Below are 19212 nucleotides of genomic sequence, written 5' to 3' on the forward strand. Positions count from 1 at the left end.
AAAGAGTAAAGTGAAGTATCTATAATCCAAGAAACACCAAAGATTGCCAGCAAACCAGTCAAATCTAAGAAGAGGCAAGGTACGATTCCCCCTACAGTTTTCAGAGGAACATGGTCCTGCCAACACCTTGATTTTGGACTTTTAGCCTCCAGAACTGTGGGACAATAAATTTCTGTTAAGTCAGTTTGTGATACTTTGCTACAGCCGACCTAGAAAACTAATATAAGCTACTTTGGAAAACAGGCTGACAGTTCCTCAAAAAGTTAAATATAGAGTTACAACAGGACCCCGTAATTCCACATATAGGTAGAGAGAGAGAGAGAGAGAGAGAGAGAGAGAGAGAGAGAGAGATACAAGAGAAGTGAAAACATATGTCCACAAGAAAACTTGTTCATGAATATTCATGGAAGCATTATTCACAATAATCAAAAGGTGGAAACAACCCAAATGTCCATCAACTGATAAATGGATAAACAAAATGTGGTTTACTCATACAATAGCATATTATTAGACCATACAAAGGGTGTATCTTGAAAACATTATGCTAAGTGAAAGAAGCCACCCCTGAAGAACATACATTCTATTATTCCATTTATGTGACATCTCCAGAATAGAGAAATACATAGAGACAGAAAGCAGATTAGTGGTTGCTTAAGGCTGGGGCCGGGGTGCGGGAAGGAGAGGGATTGAGGAGGGACAGTTAAACTGTATGGGGTTTCTTACATGCTGGAGAGGGTGTGGAGAAAAGGGAACCCTCCCACACTGTTGGTGGGAATGTAAGTTGGCGCAGCCACCATGGAAAGCAGTATGGCAGTTCCTCAAAAAACTAAAAATACAGTTGCCATATGATCCAGCAATCCAACTCCTCAGCATATATTCAGACAAAACTATAATTCAAAAAGATCCATGCACCCCCATGTTCCTAGCAGCACTATTCACAATAGCCAAGACATGGAAACAAGCTCAATGTCCATCGACAGATGAATGGGTAAAGAAGATGGGTATACTACTCAGCCATAAAAAAGAACGAAATCATGCCATTTGCAGCAACATGGATGGACCTAGAGATTATCATACTAAGTGAAGTAAGTCAGAAAGAGAAAGAGAAAGACAAATACCATATGATATCACGTATATGTGAAATCTAAAATATGACACAAATGAACTTATCTACGAAACAGAAAGACTCACAGACATAGAGAACCCAGGTGTGGTTGCCAAAGGGGAGAGGGGACTGGGGAGGGATGGATTGGGAGTTTGGGGTTAGCAGATGCAAATTGTTATATATAGAATGGATAAACAACAAGGTCCTACTGTATAGAATAGGGAACTATACTCAATATCCTGTGATAAACCATAATGGAAAAGAATATGAAAAAGAATGTATATAAATGTATAACTGAATCACTTTGCTGTACAGCAGACCATTAACAAAACATTGTAAATCAACTATACTTCAATAAGATAATTTTTTTTTAATGTATGGAGTTTCTTTCTGAGGTGATAAAATGCTCTAATATTGACTGTGGTGATGGTTGCACAACACTGAATATACCAAAAAAAACACTGAAATGCATGCTTTACCTTGGTGGCGCAGTGGTTAAGAATTCGCCACCCAATGCAGGGGACCTGGTTCAATCCCTGGTCAGGAAACTAGATCCCACATGCATGCAGCAACTAAGAGTTCGCATGCCACAACTAAGGAGCCTGCCAGCTGCAACTAAGGAGCCCACCAGCTGCAACTAAGACCTGGTACAACCAAAAATAAATAAATAATTTTTTTTAAAAAAAAGAAATGTATGCTTTAAACGGGTGAATTGTATGGTATGTGAATTACATCTCAAGAAAGTTGTTATTTTTTAAAAAAGAGTAAGAGAGGCCCTTGACCACAGAAAGCACTATTACACACTTGGCACTGTGCTGGGTCCTGACCAAGACAGCAAAGACAGAGGTGGGTCTTCAGAAGCCGCAGACCAGAGGTCCTCGAATTTGGCTGCAAAGGGGACTCACCTGGGAAGCTTTTATTTAAGTCAACTTTATTGACAAATAATTTATATACAATAAATGCATCCCTTCCTTTTAAGAATGTAGTTCAGTGAGTTTGACAAACACATACTCTGGGTAACCACCACCACAATCAAGATAAAGAACATCTGTATCACCGAAAAAAAGTTCCTTCACACTCTTCTGCAGTCAATCTTCCCACCACCCCCCAGCTCCAGGAAAAGTACTAATCTGCTTTCTGTCATGAGAGTTTTGCCTTGTCAAGAATTTCATAAAAATGTAACCATCTAGTATGTACTCTTTTGTGTCTGGCTTCTTTCACCAAGCACAGTGTTTCTGAGATTCATCCACGATGCTGTGTGTAACAATAGTTCATTAGTTTTTATCACCACATAGTATTCCACTGGACCTTTATGACACAATTTGTCCATTCACCTGTTGTTGACTATTTGGGTTTTTCCAGTTCGTGAACTGTGAACTGTGAATTCATAGCTATTGTGAATAAAGCTGGTATGAATTTATGTGCAAGCCTTTCAGCGGACATGTTTCCATTTCTCTTGGGTAAATACCTTGGAGCAGAATTGCTGGGTCATAAGGCAAGTGTATGCTTAACTTTATAAGGAACGGTCAAACTGCTTTCCAGAATGGTTGTGCCATTTTACACCCCCACCTATGGTTGTCACTTTCAAAAATCCCAATGCCCAGATCATGCCCCAAACCAATTAAATCAGAATCCCTGGGGAGGAGGACCCAGGCATCATTATCTTTAAAGCACCCCAGTGATTCTAATGCATAGACAAGGTCTGGAACCACTGCTACAGATCTCAGGTGCCCTGAGGCAAGCAAAGAGCAAAAGACACATTATATTCACCTACATCTGTTTCCTCATTCTTCCTTGATAGTGGAGAGGGAGAAGAGAAGCAAAACATATGCAAGCATCATCTTGCTTGACACAGGTGCCTTTAGCAAGCTTGGCTGGTCTCTCAGTTCAGATTTTTCCCCACCTTTTTTTGTTTTGTTTTGGGGTGTTTTGGCTGCACCGTGTGGCCCAGCATGGTATGCGGGATCTAAGTTCCCCAACCAGGGATTGAACCCGTGCCCCCTGCAGTGGAAGCGTGGAATCCTAACCACTGGACCGCCAGGGAATTCCCATCTCCCCTCTTCTTCTGAGTTAGAAGAAGGTAGGAGGATATGGGGAGGGGGAAGGGTAAGCTGTGACGAAATGAGAGAGTGGCATGGACATAGATACACTACCAAATGTAAAATAGATAGCTAGTAGGAAGCAGCCGCATAGCACAGGGAGATCAGCTCTGTGCTTTGTGACCACCTAGAGGGGTGGGATAGGGAGGTGGGGAGGGAGGGAGGCGCAAGAGGGAAGAGATATGGGAACATATGTATATGTATAACTGATTCACTTGGTTGTAAAGCAGAAACTAACACACCATTGTAAAACAGTTATGCTCCAATAAAGACATTTAAAAAAAAAAAGGTAGGAGGAATACAAAATGATAAATATTAGCAACATTTTGACCACTTAATTTTGAGCTTGGCATTTTAGCTGGGTTATCATAGAGCCCTACAAAATAGATCCTACTATAATCTTTGTGTTACAGACGAGGAAACTGGGGCTCAGTGAGGTTAAGTACCTTGCCCAGGGTCACACAGCCAGTTATTATTGTAGTCAGCATTTAAACACAACACTCTGTCTCCAAGGCCAAAGAACTTAAGCACTCCACTGGGCTCAGAGCAATGGATGGATCTTGGAGCCATGAACCTCTTCCCACTACCCTGCTAATCCCGGTAGCAGGAGAATACAACAAGCCTCCAACACAATTGTGAAGGGAGGCTGCAGGTGTGTTTATGAGAGAGCGGGACAGTGATGTATAATGTGACTGAAAGATGGGGGTTAATTATGGGATTTCCTTTCCTTTCAAGCTTAAAGGATGGGATGTAAACCCCTCTGGTACAGGGGAGGAGACTGACTCACTGCTGCAGCCTCCTCTCTTCACCCCCCTCCCCCCTCCCTCCCACCTGGTGCTGAGGGCAGGGAGGTGCCAGGGCTGGGAAGAGGGTAGGAGAACTAAAGGAAGAGAGGTGAGAAGGGACTGCCCGGAGGCTGAGGTGCGGGCCTGGGCAATTTTCCTGCCCTGCATCTACCTGGTCTTTTCATCTAACTCTTATCTGACCTGGAATAGACAGCTAGCATTTTGCTGGAAGGAGCCGCCCTTGTCAGCTGGGACTGCTATTTCAAACAAGGGGGTAAGTCAGGAGTGAAAAAAGGGTTTCTCAGACACGTATCAGGATTAGGGGAAACTGGGTGTGGGCTGCGCAGGAACTCTCTGTATTATCTTTGCAACTTTTCTGTAAATCGAAAGCCAGCCGAAAATGTAAAGTCTCCTTTAAAATCATAAATAAATACACAAATGAATAAGATGTATCTGGAGGTTGTAGAACCCTATAGCAGGCAAGTGAGGAGAAAAGCAAAACAGAAGAAAATCTGCTGTGTATATACACACTGTGCACATGCTCAAATAAAAGTGCAAGACAAACCCTGGGCCATTCATTTTAAATCCTCAATAGGAGAAACAACTGGGGACACATAAGGACCCCTATGAGACTTAAGGGTGGGGACTCAGGGAGGCTTAGAATTTGCTCCCCTCAAGAGATTTAGGGGGACAGCTGGAGAGCGGGGCTTCCGTGAACTACGATGAGTTGCCGGTGCCTGTACCAGCCTCTTCTCTCTATTTGTCTCTGTTTCGCGGGCTTGCTCTCAGACTCACCTCCCTTCTCACCTGCTCCCCACCATTTATCCCAGGGAAGTGCCAGAAAGCCACTGGCACTAAGGTGCCCTTAGCCGAGTTGGTTACCGTCCCTGGGCCTCAACGTTGGATCTCTAAAATGGGACTCCCATGAGCCCTGCCCAGCTCACAGCACTGAGAAGGTAAGCGAAAATGCTTTGTGTATTACAAAGTTCAGTGTAGACACAGGTGATTAAATGTTCAGAGCCAGTCTGCTCATAGTAGCCCCAAACGGGAAATAACCCAAATGGTAATCAGCAGTGGAATGGATAAATAAATTGGGGTTTATTCACATACTGGAATACAACACAGCAATAAAAAAAGAATGAACCTGGGCTTCCCTGGGGGCGCAGTGGTTGAGAGTCCGCCTGCCGATGCAGCGGACACGGGTTCGTGCCCTGGTCCGGGAAGATCCCACGTGCCGCGGAGCGGCTGGGCCCGTGAGCCATGGCCGCTGAGCCTGCGCGTCCGGAGCCTGTGCTCCGCAGCAGGAAAGGCCCCAACGGTGAGAGATCCGCGTACCGCAAAAAAAAAAAAAAAAAAAAAAAAATGAATGAACCACTGCAACCCACTAGAACACAGATGAGCCTCCCAGACATAATATTGAGTGAAATCAGCCAGACACAAAAGTAAACCATACTGCATGATTCAATTTATATGAAGTTCATAAACAGGCAAAACTAATCTCTGATGGTATAAGTAAGACTAGCAATTACCTTTGGGGGATATTGGTTGGAGGGGAGCATAAAGGCTGCTTCTGGGGTGCCGGAAATGTTCTAGATATTGATCTGGTTCATATATATATATGTAGAAATTTATCAATTTGTATACTTGATGGTATGTGAGTTATACCCCAGCTAGACAATGTAAATGCCTAGATTTATAATTTGGAGCATCTTTTTTTTTTTTTTGGCCGCACCATGTGGCTTTCGGGATCTTAGTTCCTTCACCAGGGATTGAACCCGGGCCCACAGCAGTGAAAGTGCTAAGTCCTAACCACTGAACTGCCAGGGAATTCCCTATATGGAGCATCTTTGTGTCTGGAGGTAGGAGAACTTTTTGAAAGAGAATTTTTGAATGGTTTTTCTGCTCCTTCTTTCCTGCTCTCATCCACCCCCTCAGCCTCTCCCTATATAGGACCTTCTTGTTTCTCAACATTCCTTTATTCCACTCCTTTACTTCTTCATTGGAACCTCTACTACCGGCCGGGCACTATTCTAGAAGCTGAGGGCGCAACGGATCTCTCAGCAGTCCCAAGTGCAATAAACATGTATTTAACATCTGCTCTGAGCTGAGCACTAAGGGCCCTCCTCTGCCAGCACTGAGCATTTTTTCTCAAGCAGCTCCAAGTGGCAAAGAACAAGGCACAGACTATCTGGGCTCCTTTCTAGTTTCACCTATGGTTCCAAGAAAGAAGATGCCTACTATGTGTCAATGTGCATTTAATCCTCTATAACCCAGCTCACACAGCTGGAAGGCAGCAGGGTAGAGTTCAAACCCAGGTATGTCTGATTCCTATGTCCCTGCCCTTCCCACCACTCTCAAGACCTCTCAAGAGCCAGATCCGTTTTGCTCTCTCCCTGGAACTCTGTGGTAGTCAGCCTCCAAATGGTCCCAGTGATTCTTGCCTCCAAGTATTCATGTCTTTATACGCCCCTCCCACACTCAATGGGGCTGACTTGTGTGACTAATAGCATATTGTAGAAACAGTGTTTGTCTTCCAAGCCTAGGCTATAAAAGACATGGGGCTTCTGCCTTGCTCTTTCTTGAATCACTCACTTTGAGGCAGCCAGGCGCCATGTTATGAGGACACTCAAGCAGTCCTATGGAGACGGCTGTGTGTCAAGAAACTGACACCTCCTGCCAAAAGCCAGCCCCAACTTGTTAGCCACATGAATGAACCATCTTGGAAGGAGATCCCCCAGCCTGTCAGGCCTTCAGATGACATTAGCCCCACCTGACATCTTGACTGCCACCCCATGAGAGACCCCAGCCCAGAACTGGCCAGCTAAGCCACTCCCAAATTTCTGACACACAGAAGAAACTGTGTGTTGCTGCTTTAAGCTACTAAATTTGGGGGTAATTTGTTACATCGTAATGTGACGTATAAATAATAGAGCCCTGCTCAGAGCCATGGGTTCACGATGCAGGAACAGTCCGGAAGGAGGCATGTTTAGGCATCCAGAACCAGCCACTTACCAGAGGGGTGGCCGGAGTGAGCTGAATTTGAGAGGGCAGGAGAGGATCCATATCAGCAAGAAATCCCCAGTGTGTGGGAAAAGAACCGTGAAATAAGAGACCAAGCAAAGCAGAAGTCCTGGCACCCTCTTCCCTAGAAATTTCTCACACACTTCATCCATCTCAGTAAATAGAACCACGTGTACCCGGTGACTCTGGCCAAAAACCTGGGAGTCATCCTTGAGCCCATTCTCACTCTCACACCCAACATCCCATCCACAGCCAGGCTCCGGGCTCTACCCCAGAATGCCTCCCAGGCCTGGTCCCTTCTCACCATCTTTCCGGCAAGCGCCATGGACTAAGCCGCCAGCGTCTCTCACCTGGGCAACATCAGCCGCCTCTTGACCCATCTCCCTGCTCCTATACTTTTGCCTGCTCAAGGTCAGGGCGGCCTTCTCCAAGTGGAGATCAGATCATGTCCTTCATGCTTAAAACCCGCCAGCGCTCACTACTCTCCAGCCACACGGCCTTCTTTCAAGCGTGACAAGCTCACCTCACCTCAGGTGCACTGGCTCTTTCCGTCTCTCAAATGATCATGTAACATCATTGGAGTCTCATCTCACACAATACTTCCTTGGAGGAGTTGTCCTGGGCCGCTCAGCCTAATCATTCTCTAACCCCTGCTCTAGCTCGATTCCCTCAAAACGTGTTTGCCTATTTATTATCTGTCTCCCCTGTGAGAATGTCAGTCCCATGAGGGCAAAGGCCTTCTCTGTCTTGTTCACCTACAACAGTGTCTGGCATATGGAAAGAGCTCAAAAAACATTGGTTTAATGAATCCCTTCTAGAGGCAGGGGGATGGATGAGATGACCTCCAAGTTGATCTGGTTATAAAATCCAGAGTACAGAGCTCTGCTGTGTGTCCTGGGGTTCACATCACCCTTTCCCAGCAGGAGGAAAAGGCAAGGCGTTAGCAAGATCTGTAGTTTTAGGGGAGAGACTTGCCAGGTGGGTGGAGCTCACACCACCAGTAGGTACCATTTCCTATAGAGAAAAATCCTATAAAAAGCCCCATTTGTCTGTCTGGCTACTGCCCTGCCAGTCCACCTTTTCCCTCCGGGTTAGCCTCATTGGCTGGGCAGAGCAGGGCTGCTGCAGCCTGGTGTATTCTGACCCCCCAGCGTATGTGAGAACTGCCGAGCAGGCTACGCCCCCCAGAAGTCATCTTTGTCGTCTCTCTGCATCCATACAGGAGGCAGCTGTACAGCAAGGAGCCATCTTCTGTCACACCTCTCAGCCTCTCTGGACCCCCCATTCACCCTACTCAGACCCTTCACTGGACATTCATCACCTATCCTCTCTGACTGTATCCACTACTGCAAGAGATGGTAGGCAAAGGGGGAAAGGCAGGCAAGGATCAAGGAATGTCTGCCCCTAGGCAAGAGGGACATTTTCGAAGGAAGCGCAAAGGCCCAGGGACAGAAATGGGTGAGGAATTATATACTGTGAGACCTTGGGAAAGTCATGCAACCTTCGGGTGCCTCGGTTTATCTGTAAAACAACGAGATCTTTCAGCCTGTTTTATGCTCTGGTAGAATTAAAAGAATAAAATCAGATAACGCATTGAAGTGTTTTCTAAGGCCTACAGCACTGTACAAATGTCCATTGTTATTAAGAGAAACAGGTGCAGGAAGGGGGTGGGGTGATTGTGGAGGAGCAAGAACACCGGAAGGTTCTGGGGTTAAAGGTGGAAAAACTCTGCTCTGGATGAAGAGAACAAGGTGGGAGATGCAGGGAGAGGCAGAAACTCACTTCCCACCCAGAGAAGAAAAGGCTGAGGTTGTCAGAAAAGCAGAAGACAACAGAAGGGGCAGAAACTGTCCAGATGGCAGAAACAAGCCAGGCCTTTTGCACTTCTGCTGGGACAGCCCTCCAACCTGGAGTTTCCAGATGGAGAGACCCCTCCCCTACCCCACAGCAAGGCTGTGTCCTCTGCTTGAGCAAGGTCACTCAGGAGGAAGAGGATCCCCTCTCAGAGAGGCCTACTCCATCAGCACCTTTCTCCAATGTAACTCTCTGCCCTCAGAGCTACCAACTGATACTAATCAATTACCTGTTATGTTTTTTGAGCACCTATTGTGTGTCAGGCGCTGTGCTGGGCACGTCACACACATTATCCCATCTCATCCTCATAATAACCTTTTCTTATTCCCATATCCTTGAGAATGAAACAGAGGCTCAGAGAGGTTACATGACTTGCCCAAGGTCACCCAGCTAACAAGAAGCAGAGCATGAGATGCACCAGACACTGGGCCTCAACTGCTCAAAGCTCCTTTTTGACGCATCCTCCCCCTTCCTTCCATTCACTGAACTCCTTCCTGAAAGATTAAGTGCGAACAGCAAAGGCAGGGGTTACAGTGCAGGGAGGATATTAACAATAATGGGGACAGTGCATAGACTGGCTGCCCACGAAAGGATGAGGCAGGGCACTTCCACCTCCAGAAAGCTGAGCGCATCTGAGGGAACAATTTCCTTCCCAAGTCATCCGTCAAAATCCATCCTGGTGTCATCCCCACCCCCACCCCCATTACTCCAAGGCTGCCACCAGGTGATCAGTCTTCTGCCAAAGCATGAGAGGATGCAGCAAGGGACCAGCCAACCTGGCCAACCAGGACCCAGCAATTCCTCTGGTCTTTCTTTCCTCCTGTTTTGCTCTCCCACTGAGACCAGCCAGGAAACACTGATGAGGAAACTGAGCACCAAAGTGGGATCCCGCCAATGAAGAGAGTGGGACAGTCGCTCAAGGAGGTTCCAGACCCAGCGCGACCCCGACCTCTGACCTTTTTCCACCTCACCCCCACTCCCCCTACCTATCCCCTTCTCCGCCCTCGGGGTCCTATGGCTGTGGTCCCATCCGCGTTTTTCTAGGCTGGCCAAATCCGGCCAACTAGGGCTCGGCGCGGCCCAAGGGGGAATTGAAATGCATCCCTCTCCCCCTCCATACATCCACTCCCCTTGAGAACTAGGTGGAAATACCTTCAAAGGCCCTTCTCCAGGAGCTCGATCCCTGCCAGCCACCCCCAATAGCCGCCGAGCCTGTGAATCGCGCCCCCATCCCCCTCGCCGCTCCCCCCCCCCCGCCCCCGGCCCTCGCCTTCACCTTGACCTGAGCCAGCTCCGGGGCCCAGAAGCTTTGCATAAACAAAGAGAGAAGGAGGGGACGATCACGGCACCGCCCCCGGCCCGCCGGCGCCCCCGCTCCAGTCCCATGACCCCTAGCCCGTCCCGTCCTCAAGCCCCCCGCGGGGCCAGCGGCCCGCAGCCCCTTACCTTGGCCTGGCATTTCCGATGACAGGAGAAGCTGCAGACTGCAAGAGGGCGAGACACAGAAAGAAAGTTTAGCCGCGAGGTATGAAATGGAAACTCCGGCGAAATCTCCTCCCACCCCCGCCCGCAATCCGCGCTCGGGAGGGAAGGAGGGAAGGAGGGACGGAGAGAGGAGGGGGCGGGGGGCTGCCGCAGCTCCCCAGGGCCAGAGGGGCGAGAACGGCTGGGACTGCGAACCCGCGGGCCGAGGAGGCGCCTAGACCACGTTGCCAGAGCCCCTCGGGCGGCCGCGGGAAGTTGGGAGGAGCAGGGGGAGAGGAGGGGAACCGACTCCGCCGCTGGATCCTTGCAGAGGGCAGAGGTGGCCCCGACCCAGGGTCCTTGTCGGCCGAGCTAGGAATAAGGGGACCTTCTCCCCTTACACGCCAGGCAGGCAGCTGGCACCCGGGAACCAAGATCACACTCACTCCCCCCACGAGAGTCACACAGACCCAGCTCATGGTCCAGCAGAGGCCCACGCACGTGCACACACACACACACACATTTACACCTATATACACACAGACACCAATAACCACTTACACCCATACACTCAGACATAACGTGCACACATAGCCAGCCTTGCACACCCACTCACAAGCCCAAGGAGAAACCTCTGACTGGGGGCGGGCGGGGGTGGGGGTGAATCGCACACACAATTTCACGGGAGATCCTCGGAGTATAGCCTGACACAGACGTGTGGACACAGATTCACAAACTATGTGTTGAAACACCTGAGTTGAAACACACACACACACACACACACACACACACACACACACACACACACACACGACTTGCTCTGCACTCCCACAACCAGAAGCTGGAATCAAATTTCCTGTGGGGTTCCCTTAGCCTGGAATGTCCCGGCCTGCCCACCCTAAGCCCAGGGCCCTCCACCCAGGGTTTGGTGAGCCCCTCTCACCAGGTCCCAAAGATGGGTGAGGGGGTCTCCTGAGCTGAGCTTGTGCGCTGACTTGGGCCTGAGGAGGCAGGTGGGTCAGGGGCACCGGTTAGGGAACAGGGAGCCACCCTGACGGCGAATCCTCACAGCCCTGGACCACAGTCGGCTGCCCTGCCTCCTGGATCTACAGTTACCCAACCCCTTTCCAACCACGAGCCAACCAGATCCCCAGCGGAACGCAGAAGGGAGATTGAGGCACAGCTGAAGGCCCAGAGCCGCCAAAAGAGGCTCCAGGGCACCCCACACGAAGGCTTCTGGTTTGTCGGTGGGAGTAGGGGTCGGGAGGAAGCTGGGAGGCACACCGGGTGGAGTCTGGGATGTGACCTTGGCCGGCCCTTGTTCTCCCAGAACCTAGTTCTGGCCCCAGCTCAGGCCTGTGATTCAGCCCGTGCTGCGCAAGGCTTTCCTGACCCCACCAGCCGTGCAGCCCGGCCTGGGGACTTCTCCGCCCCCGACCACCCACGTCAAGTCAGACCCATCCATCAAGCCTTTCTGCTTCTCCCTCTGCCCCACCCCACCCCCAACCCCAGGCCACGCCCCTGCAGAGGGCGTTTCCACTCTGACGCCGGCAGCCTGCCTTGCCCCACCCCCATGCCTTCTTTTCTGGCCTAGGAATGTGGAATTGAGAAAGCCTCTGGCCATGTGGCCTGAGCGTTGAAGGCCCTTCCAGTCAGGCAGGCGCCCCACTGGGCCACTGCCTCCAGACCTAGGGCCTACCTTTCCTCTTCCTCTGCTAATCAAATGCCAGGTCTTCAAGAATAAGGCCTGGGTCCCTCCTCTGGAGGCCTCTCTCACTCTTCCCTCCTCCTTGAAGGCATCACCACAGAGTGCCATTTCCTGCACCATCTTGGTTCCTACACTTGTGGGCTCCTTCAAGGAAGGGACCTCCTGGCTCGCTCGCTATCTCTCACAAACACACACACACACACACACACACACAAGAGATACAGTGCCTGGTACATAGTAGAGGCTTAATAAACGTTTGCTGAGTTGACCTGAAGATCTCCCCTGGAGTTTATGTGCACCCCCATTTAATCATTTCCCCCCCACTCAGTCTTTTCCTGAACCATAACCCTCCCCCCAGCGTCTCATAGTCAATCAATAAGGCACCCCTAAGTGTTCAATCCAGGCCTCCCAACCCCAGTCTAGACACTGGGAGCACAATGAGAGCCAGGACTCCATCTTTCTTCGGCATCAGACTTCATACTCCTGACGTTCACAGAGTGCATCAAAACTTTCCTACCTCAGGGCCTTTGCACTTGCTATTCTGGCTGCCTGGAAAGCTCTCCCTCACTCCATCTCTCCATTGTTCACCAAGCCACATCCTTCTGCTTCTAGAATCCACTGAAAGCCATCTCTTCAAAGAGGCTTTCCCTGACCACCCAAATTACAGTAGGCTCCCCATCATTCTTTCTCAGCAGCACCCTGATAAAATCCTCTTAGGACAGCTCACAATCTGAACTCATCTGGGGTAATTCCTGCTCACTTATATATAGTATATCTCCCCACACTAGACGGATGATGACAGGGAACATGCATGTCTCATTCACACTGTATCCCCAGCAGCTAGAACAGTGTCTGCTCCAAGTGCACAGCACCGAACAGCACCTTTGTGCAAATTAGAAAAAGTCCCACCCTCTGGGCAGACCAGCCCACTGGACACTGACTATAGTGTCTTTGTGGGAATAGCAAGAAGATGCTCGTTCTCCAGGAGGACCCAGCCTTGTACCTGGATGCATGGCTTGGTGAGCAAAATGACTGATTCCAGTGCTTTCTCCGGCAGGCACTCTTGGCAGTGAATGGCCTGCAGGGCAGGCCTGCCTGTCACACAGTGGACAGACACTCAATAAATGCCCTTGAATGGAGGGCAGATGGGGAAATCATTGGGCAATTGCACTACAATGTACTGAGTTCTCCCTACGTGCTGGAATGCAGAGAGCTTGTCCTTGAAAGCTCTAGAGTGGGGAGCAAGGGAATATACCTCCCCCAGCCCCCAGCCCCCAGCCCCCAGCCCCCCGCTCAAAAGACAAAAGCTCAGCAAACTGAATTCAAGTGGCAGGTTCCAAGCAGCACAGGCGTTGTCAAGCCCCCACAAATGAATTTGTGCACCTTCAGAAGCACCTGCTCCCAACCCCAGGGAAACCCTCTTGCCCTGAGTCCCCTCCAGGGAAGGCTCCTTTACAATCTTATTCACCCGTCTCAGGTATTCTCCCATAGGGCAGTATTTCCTACTCTCTAACCTGCATCCCTCCTGCTGTAATTTGAAATATGCCATCTAGCTGGCTTATCACTTCTCAGACCAATGGCACGTTCAAGTGTGTCACAGAAAGGTAAACTGCGGCAGCCAGCCTCCAAGGTAGCCGCCAGTGTGTCTCGCCTCCCGGTATGCTCACCCTTCTGCAGTCCCCTCCCACAATGAACTGGTTTATATACCAACTGGATATTATAGAAAAGATGGTATATGACTTCTGAAGCTAAGTCATCAAAGGCACTGGTGGCTTCAGCCTTTGTCTCCTGGATCACTCACTCTAGGGGAAGCCAGTTACCATGTCATGAGGACCCTCAAGCAGCCCAATACAGAGGGCCACATAGTGAGCAACTGAGGCCTCCTGCCACCAGCCAGCACAAAGTTGACTGGCACACAACTGAACCACCTTGGAAGTGTATCTTCCACCCCTGTCAGGCCTTCAGATGACTACAGCCCCAGCTACCTTGACTGCAACTTCATGAGACACCCAGAGTCCAAACCACCCAGTTACATGGATGAATCCCCACTCATGAATCCCTGACCCACAGAAACTATGTGAGAGAATAGTTCTGTACTTGTTTTAAACTGCTAAGTTTTAGAGTAATTTGTTATGCAGCTACAGCTAACTAATACAGAAACCAGAGGACAGGATCCCTCAGAAAGCAAGAAGCCAAAGGCTGATGCTGCAAACAAAGACCAGAGGCCATCCCCTGGGTCCTTCCTTGCTCCCTGGGTACCTGCATATTCTTTTCTGTGTAACTCCTTCTTCCCTCTCCCTACCCTACCAAGCAATTAGTCATCCAAAGAGGCTGCTGAATCCCAACCTTCCTCCCACACCACTGCACCAGTTCAGACCAGTTATCCTTCCCTGGGCCCCATCTCCCCACCAGCCTTGTCTCCTTTCAATCCACAGAGTCACAGGCTATTCTCAAGTACAAACTGATCACATTGTACCCCTGCTTAGAACCCTCTGTCTAGCTCCTCAACACACTTATAAGGCCCTACATGGCCTAGTCTTGCCTCTACCACCAGCCACTGCCACTAAAGAGATCTGTTCCTGCCCCACCAAACTCCCCACACAGACTTTGAGTCTACAAGGTTCAAGGTCTGGAATGGTGAACTCATATACATCCTTCAAGGCCCAGTTCAAAATGTTCCTCCCTGGATAATTCAAAGATGGTCCCTCTCTCCTCTGTGCTCCAAGAATCCTCAGCCCACAACCCTTGGAAAGCGCTTGCCACCTTGGAGGACTAAGTATTCCTTTATTATTGGTTCTCCCCCACATTCAACTGCTTTAAGAGAGAAAGTGAGGTCCTGTTCAACTTTGCAGCTTTGTACTGCTTTGTACATCCCCTAGCATTGGGTCTGGCATAGATGGGCTCAATAAATGTATAGTAAACTTCAAACTGGAAGGATTCTCCCCCAGCCTAAACCCCTGGGACCAGGACTGACATTCTGGAGCAACAGAAAAGACACAAGTGAGGGTCGGGGAGCCTCGCTCTTCAGCTCCACCCCCTGCTGGGAGAGGGCAGGTGGGGACCATAGTCAGTCTTCCCAAGTGCTTCAGGCCAAACACCACCTCTGATCAAGCCTAGTAAGAGGGTGGGAGCACTAAAGGAGTTAACTGATCCTTCATCCACTCATCCATGGGTCCTGCTCTCCACCTACCCACTTACCTACCTGGCTTCATGGAGACTGGCTCTCAGCTCAGATGCAGGTCACACACCAGCTCTGTGATCTGGGGCAAGTTACTGAACCACTCTGAGCCTTCATCCCTTCATCTCGAAAATGGGGGTTTAATAGCATCTACATCACAGAGTTGTGAGAATTAAATGAGTTAATATACATGGCCAGCCCAGAGTATGTTCTGTATAAGGATTAGCTATATCAGCAGCCTCTCCATCACCTTCGTGATTGTTGTTATTATACGAAAGATCCCCCCCGAGTCAGGAGAGCTGGGTTCTAGTCCTGACTGCTATCAGAGCTGTGTGACCTGAAGCAAGCCACTCCCCTCTCTGAGTCTCAGACTCCTCAGAAAATAAGGCAGCCAATTGGCAGCCTCCAGGGTAGATTGGGCCCGAAGGCTTGTCTTCATTAACCGGCTCAGTGTTTAAATCACAAAGGCTTCTTCTCTTAGTTGGAGTGCCTTCCAGCAGAGCAGCTCTCTCCGGATCCCTGGGGCCCCCACCATGGCCTGCTGTCCACACTCACTTGCCTGCTTTCCTCTGAAGGCCCTTGCATTTCCGACCCCTGGAACAGATGGTCTCCAAGCTCTCTTCCAGCTGTGAGAGTGTGTGTATAACCCCAGCCAGTCTCTCCATCGTAGTCACCACCTACCACTTCCTCCCCACAACCAACAAAGTGGGGGAACCCAGGTTCCAACCCTGAAAACATCCCAAACGCTGTTGAGGAAACACCCGGTTGACAGGGATGCCCACTCCACAGGGTACCATTTCTCGTTGCGGGGGAACGAGGGCAGGAAAACTCCAGCCTCCCCCTCCTGGCATCCCTCAGATGCCTGAGTCCTCCCTGGACACACATCTCATGATCAACCCCACCTGAGAAGACCATGGCCTTCCCTAGCTCCCACGGAAGGCTAGTGACCCTGCAAGATGAAGCCCCCTGGGGAGGGACCCTGTCAAACCAAAGCTCCATGGAGCCCAGGAGCCCCACCTCAGCCCACGGGTGTCAACACTGCCCCCTCACGGCAGGGCCAGGCCAGCGGCCTGAGACGGAGCAGAAAGCCCCATTGAGGGGAGGGGTCTGTAGGTTACCTGCAGGGGAGGGGTCTGTAGGTTACCTGCAGGGGTGGAGCACTGCACCCCAACCCCAGCCCTTGGATGACTCCTGCCATGCTGGGTTGCCTGGACTCTCTCCTGGGGTGGCTTCCTGCCTCTCGGGAACACAGGAAGCCAACATTGTTGGGATCTAAATGGCCTTTTCCTCCTGGCCTCGGGTCGGAAAATGAGCGCATAGCATAGCCTCGGTGTGCACCTGACCCCGGCGATAACTGCCTGCGTGCCCGGCCAGCCTCCGCTCCTTCCCCAGCTGGCAGAGACCTGCTCAGCCGCCCACCTGCCCACCAGGCCTCGCCGCCCTTCCCTGCCTTGCTTACTTCCGTAGCCTGGCCTGGAGGTACCTGATGGTTTATATTAGGTGCCAACTTGGCTAGTCCATGGTTGGTACCCAGATATTTGTTTAACATTCTTCTAGATGTTTCTGTGAATGGTTTGTTTAGGGGTTTTTTGGATGAGATGAACATTTAAATCAGTAGATTCTGAGTAAAGCACATTCCCTGCCCTATGTGGGTGGGCCTCGTCCAATCAGTTGAATGCCTGAACAACAAAGACTGATCTCCCCAAGCAAGAAGGCATTCTGCCAGCTTTTGGACTTGAACTGCAACTCTTCCCTGGGCCTCCAACCTGACCGTCTGCCCTGCAGATTTCGGACTTGCCAAGTCTCTACAATCATATGAGCCAATTCCTTATAATAAATATCTGTCTATCTATCTACCTACCTACTTACCTATCTATCCTGTTGTCCTGTTTCTCTGGAGAACCCTAGTGCAAGGAGACTCTGGGGGTGGTCGGGGGGGAGTGGGTATGGTGTGGTTCTGAACTTGAAGCAAGAAGAAACCTTCTAGGTCATCCATCCAGTGGTTTTCAAGCTTTTGTTTTGGCAGCCAAAATCTTGATGCAGCTGGAGCCTTACATGGAATCTCAGTGATATTGGCTGGCACTTATTGAATGCTTGTTATGTGCCAGGATCTGTTCTGAGCACTTTACATATATTATCTCAGGTAATCCCCACCATAGCCCAAGGTGGGAGGTTTGCCATGTGTCCCGTTTTAAAGGTGAGGTAACTAAGGCACAGAAAGGTGAAGCCGTCTGCCTCAGTTCTCACTGGTAAGAGCTGGGATTTGAATCTAGGATGTCTGAGCCAAGTGCAAGACCCGCACACCATCCTGCTTCCTGATAATATTTAACCCCTAAAACCAGAGATGCTCTGGTTAAAGCGGGCAGGGGTTCCAGGGCCCCAGGTCCTTAAGCCTGCCCTTGGGTTTCCCCCTTTTTCCTACCCTCTCGGGCCCCTAAAGAACCTTACAGCTCCTTTGGAATATGGTTAAGAACCTCTGATCTAGTCCAACCCCTCATTCAGAGAACCAGGAAAACCAGGCCCAGGGAGGTTAATTGTCTCACCCAAGGTCACACAACCATGCAGGGGGAAGCCAGGACTGGAACGCAGCATCTTCCCACCCTACCAGGCTGCTTCCAGTGACTCCAAGAAGGGAGTGACTCAGACACAGGGTAGAAGCTGGGATCCCCAGTAAAGAGAAAGCTCCCTGAAACAAGGTTTCCCCAAATCCAACTAGTGAGGGCTTCCAGGTAGACTTCTCCCATTAAGGCAAGTTTCCGCCCTGGGGAAACTGCAGGTGACTGCCCCCACCTTCCAAGCTGATCAGAAACATTAAGAAGGGGAGTACTCTAAGTCTGGTCCCTAATCTAGATCCAGATGGCAGGCCTTGGGCTCTTGAGCTGGCATTCTGGTCTCTTCCCTTGGGTTTCAGCCTGGTGGGAAGCTAGGGCCCTTGGGCAAAGCCCTAGACTCCCTAGAGCACTGCCTCCAGAGACCTGTGGGAAACCGTCTGTTTGAACTGAGGAACTCCTACACATCCCTCAAGACCCAGCCTACATATGGATTCCCTCCTGAAGCTTGACAGGAAAATCTCTGCTGAGTCAGAGACAGCTTTTCACACAGACCTCTGTGTCAGCTTTGCCACTGGGCTCTCTGACTGTCTGACAGCATGTCTGTCTCCCCAGGTCAGGGGCTGGGTCTTGGCACCAGTACCTGGCATGGCATCCAGCCCGGAGGTTCATGATTGTCAGATGGGTGCACACATGCACACAGTGGGTGGAGTAGCAGCCTACACTGGGAGAGTTATCCAGACTCTACAGACTCCAACAGGGGAATTCTCCAGGTCCCCCATGGTCGGGGCCTCGGTAGATATTCTCGGTCCAGCCCTTTATCTATAGATGAGGAAATTGAGGTTCAAGCGGTGAAGGGATTTACCTGAGGTCAGCTGGCCTGTGAATGGCAGGCCCAGAAGTCGAGGCTGGGCCGCCGACAAAGGCCCCAGGCCTCTTCTCCTCCGGCTGTCGTATCCGTCTCTGTCTCCGCACAGGGAGCCTTAGTCCTGACACCGGTGCTCACTTTACAGCCACATACAGAACCTCGGTGCTCCCTGCAAGCACCCGCTCAGAGGTGAGGGCAGGGTTTACTATTAACCCCGTGATACACAGGAGGAAACAGGCTCAGCGCAGCAGAAGACCAGCCACGGTCTCACGACCACCTCTTTGCCTGTATATCCATCACGCTTACACCCACAGGTCCACACACCTTCGTTCTTTGTCTGCCTCGTTCGCCTTTGAGTCTCCCAGAACCAGAACTAGACCCCAGGTTCCTTGACTCTCTTCCCGACCCCATCTCCCACCCCACCCGCTTCGGCCACAGTCCATTAAACAGTGAAATGCAGGAGGATGGAGAGCTATGGGGCAGGGCAGCCAGTGGGAGACAGGACAAATGGCCCAGTCTCTCTAGATCTGGGAAGGTGTCCTCACTGCCCCTGTCTGCAGCAAAATTCCCTCAACTTTGCA

General features: G+C 50.5%; 1 protein-coding gene across 6 annotated transcripts in view; it reads right to left on the reverse strand.

Moving 5' to 3' along the window:
• Positions 1-19212, reverse strand: part of TNS1 (tensin 1) — a 201479-nt gene that overhangs the window by 166172 nt on the left and 16095 nt on the right. For all 6 annotated transcript variants that reach the window (XM_067026849.1, XM_067026837.1, XM_059052085.2 and 3 more), the window contains one exon: positions 10311-10348. Coding sequence is in view for 2 of the 6 variants with exons in the window: in XM_067026837.1 (XP_066882938.1) it covers positions 10311-10348 (38 nt within the window). In the remaining 4 variants the exon portion in view is untranslated. The remainder of the gene's footprint in view (positions 1-10310; positions 10349-19212) is intronic.

The sequence above is a fragment of the Kogia breviceps genome, chromosome 2 (assembly GCF_026419965.1).
Source record: "Kogia breviceps isolate mKogBre1 chromosome 2, mKogBre1 haplotype 1, whole genome shotgun sequence".
In the NCBI taxonomy this organism is placed as follows: domain Eukaryota; kingdom Metazoa; phylum Chordata; class Mammalia; order Artiodactyla; family Physeteridae; genus Kogia; species Kogia breviceps.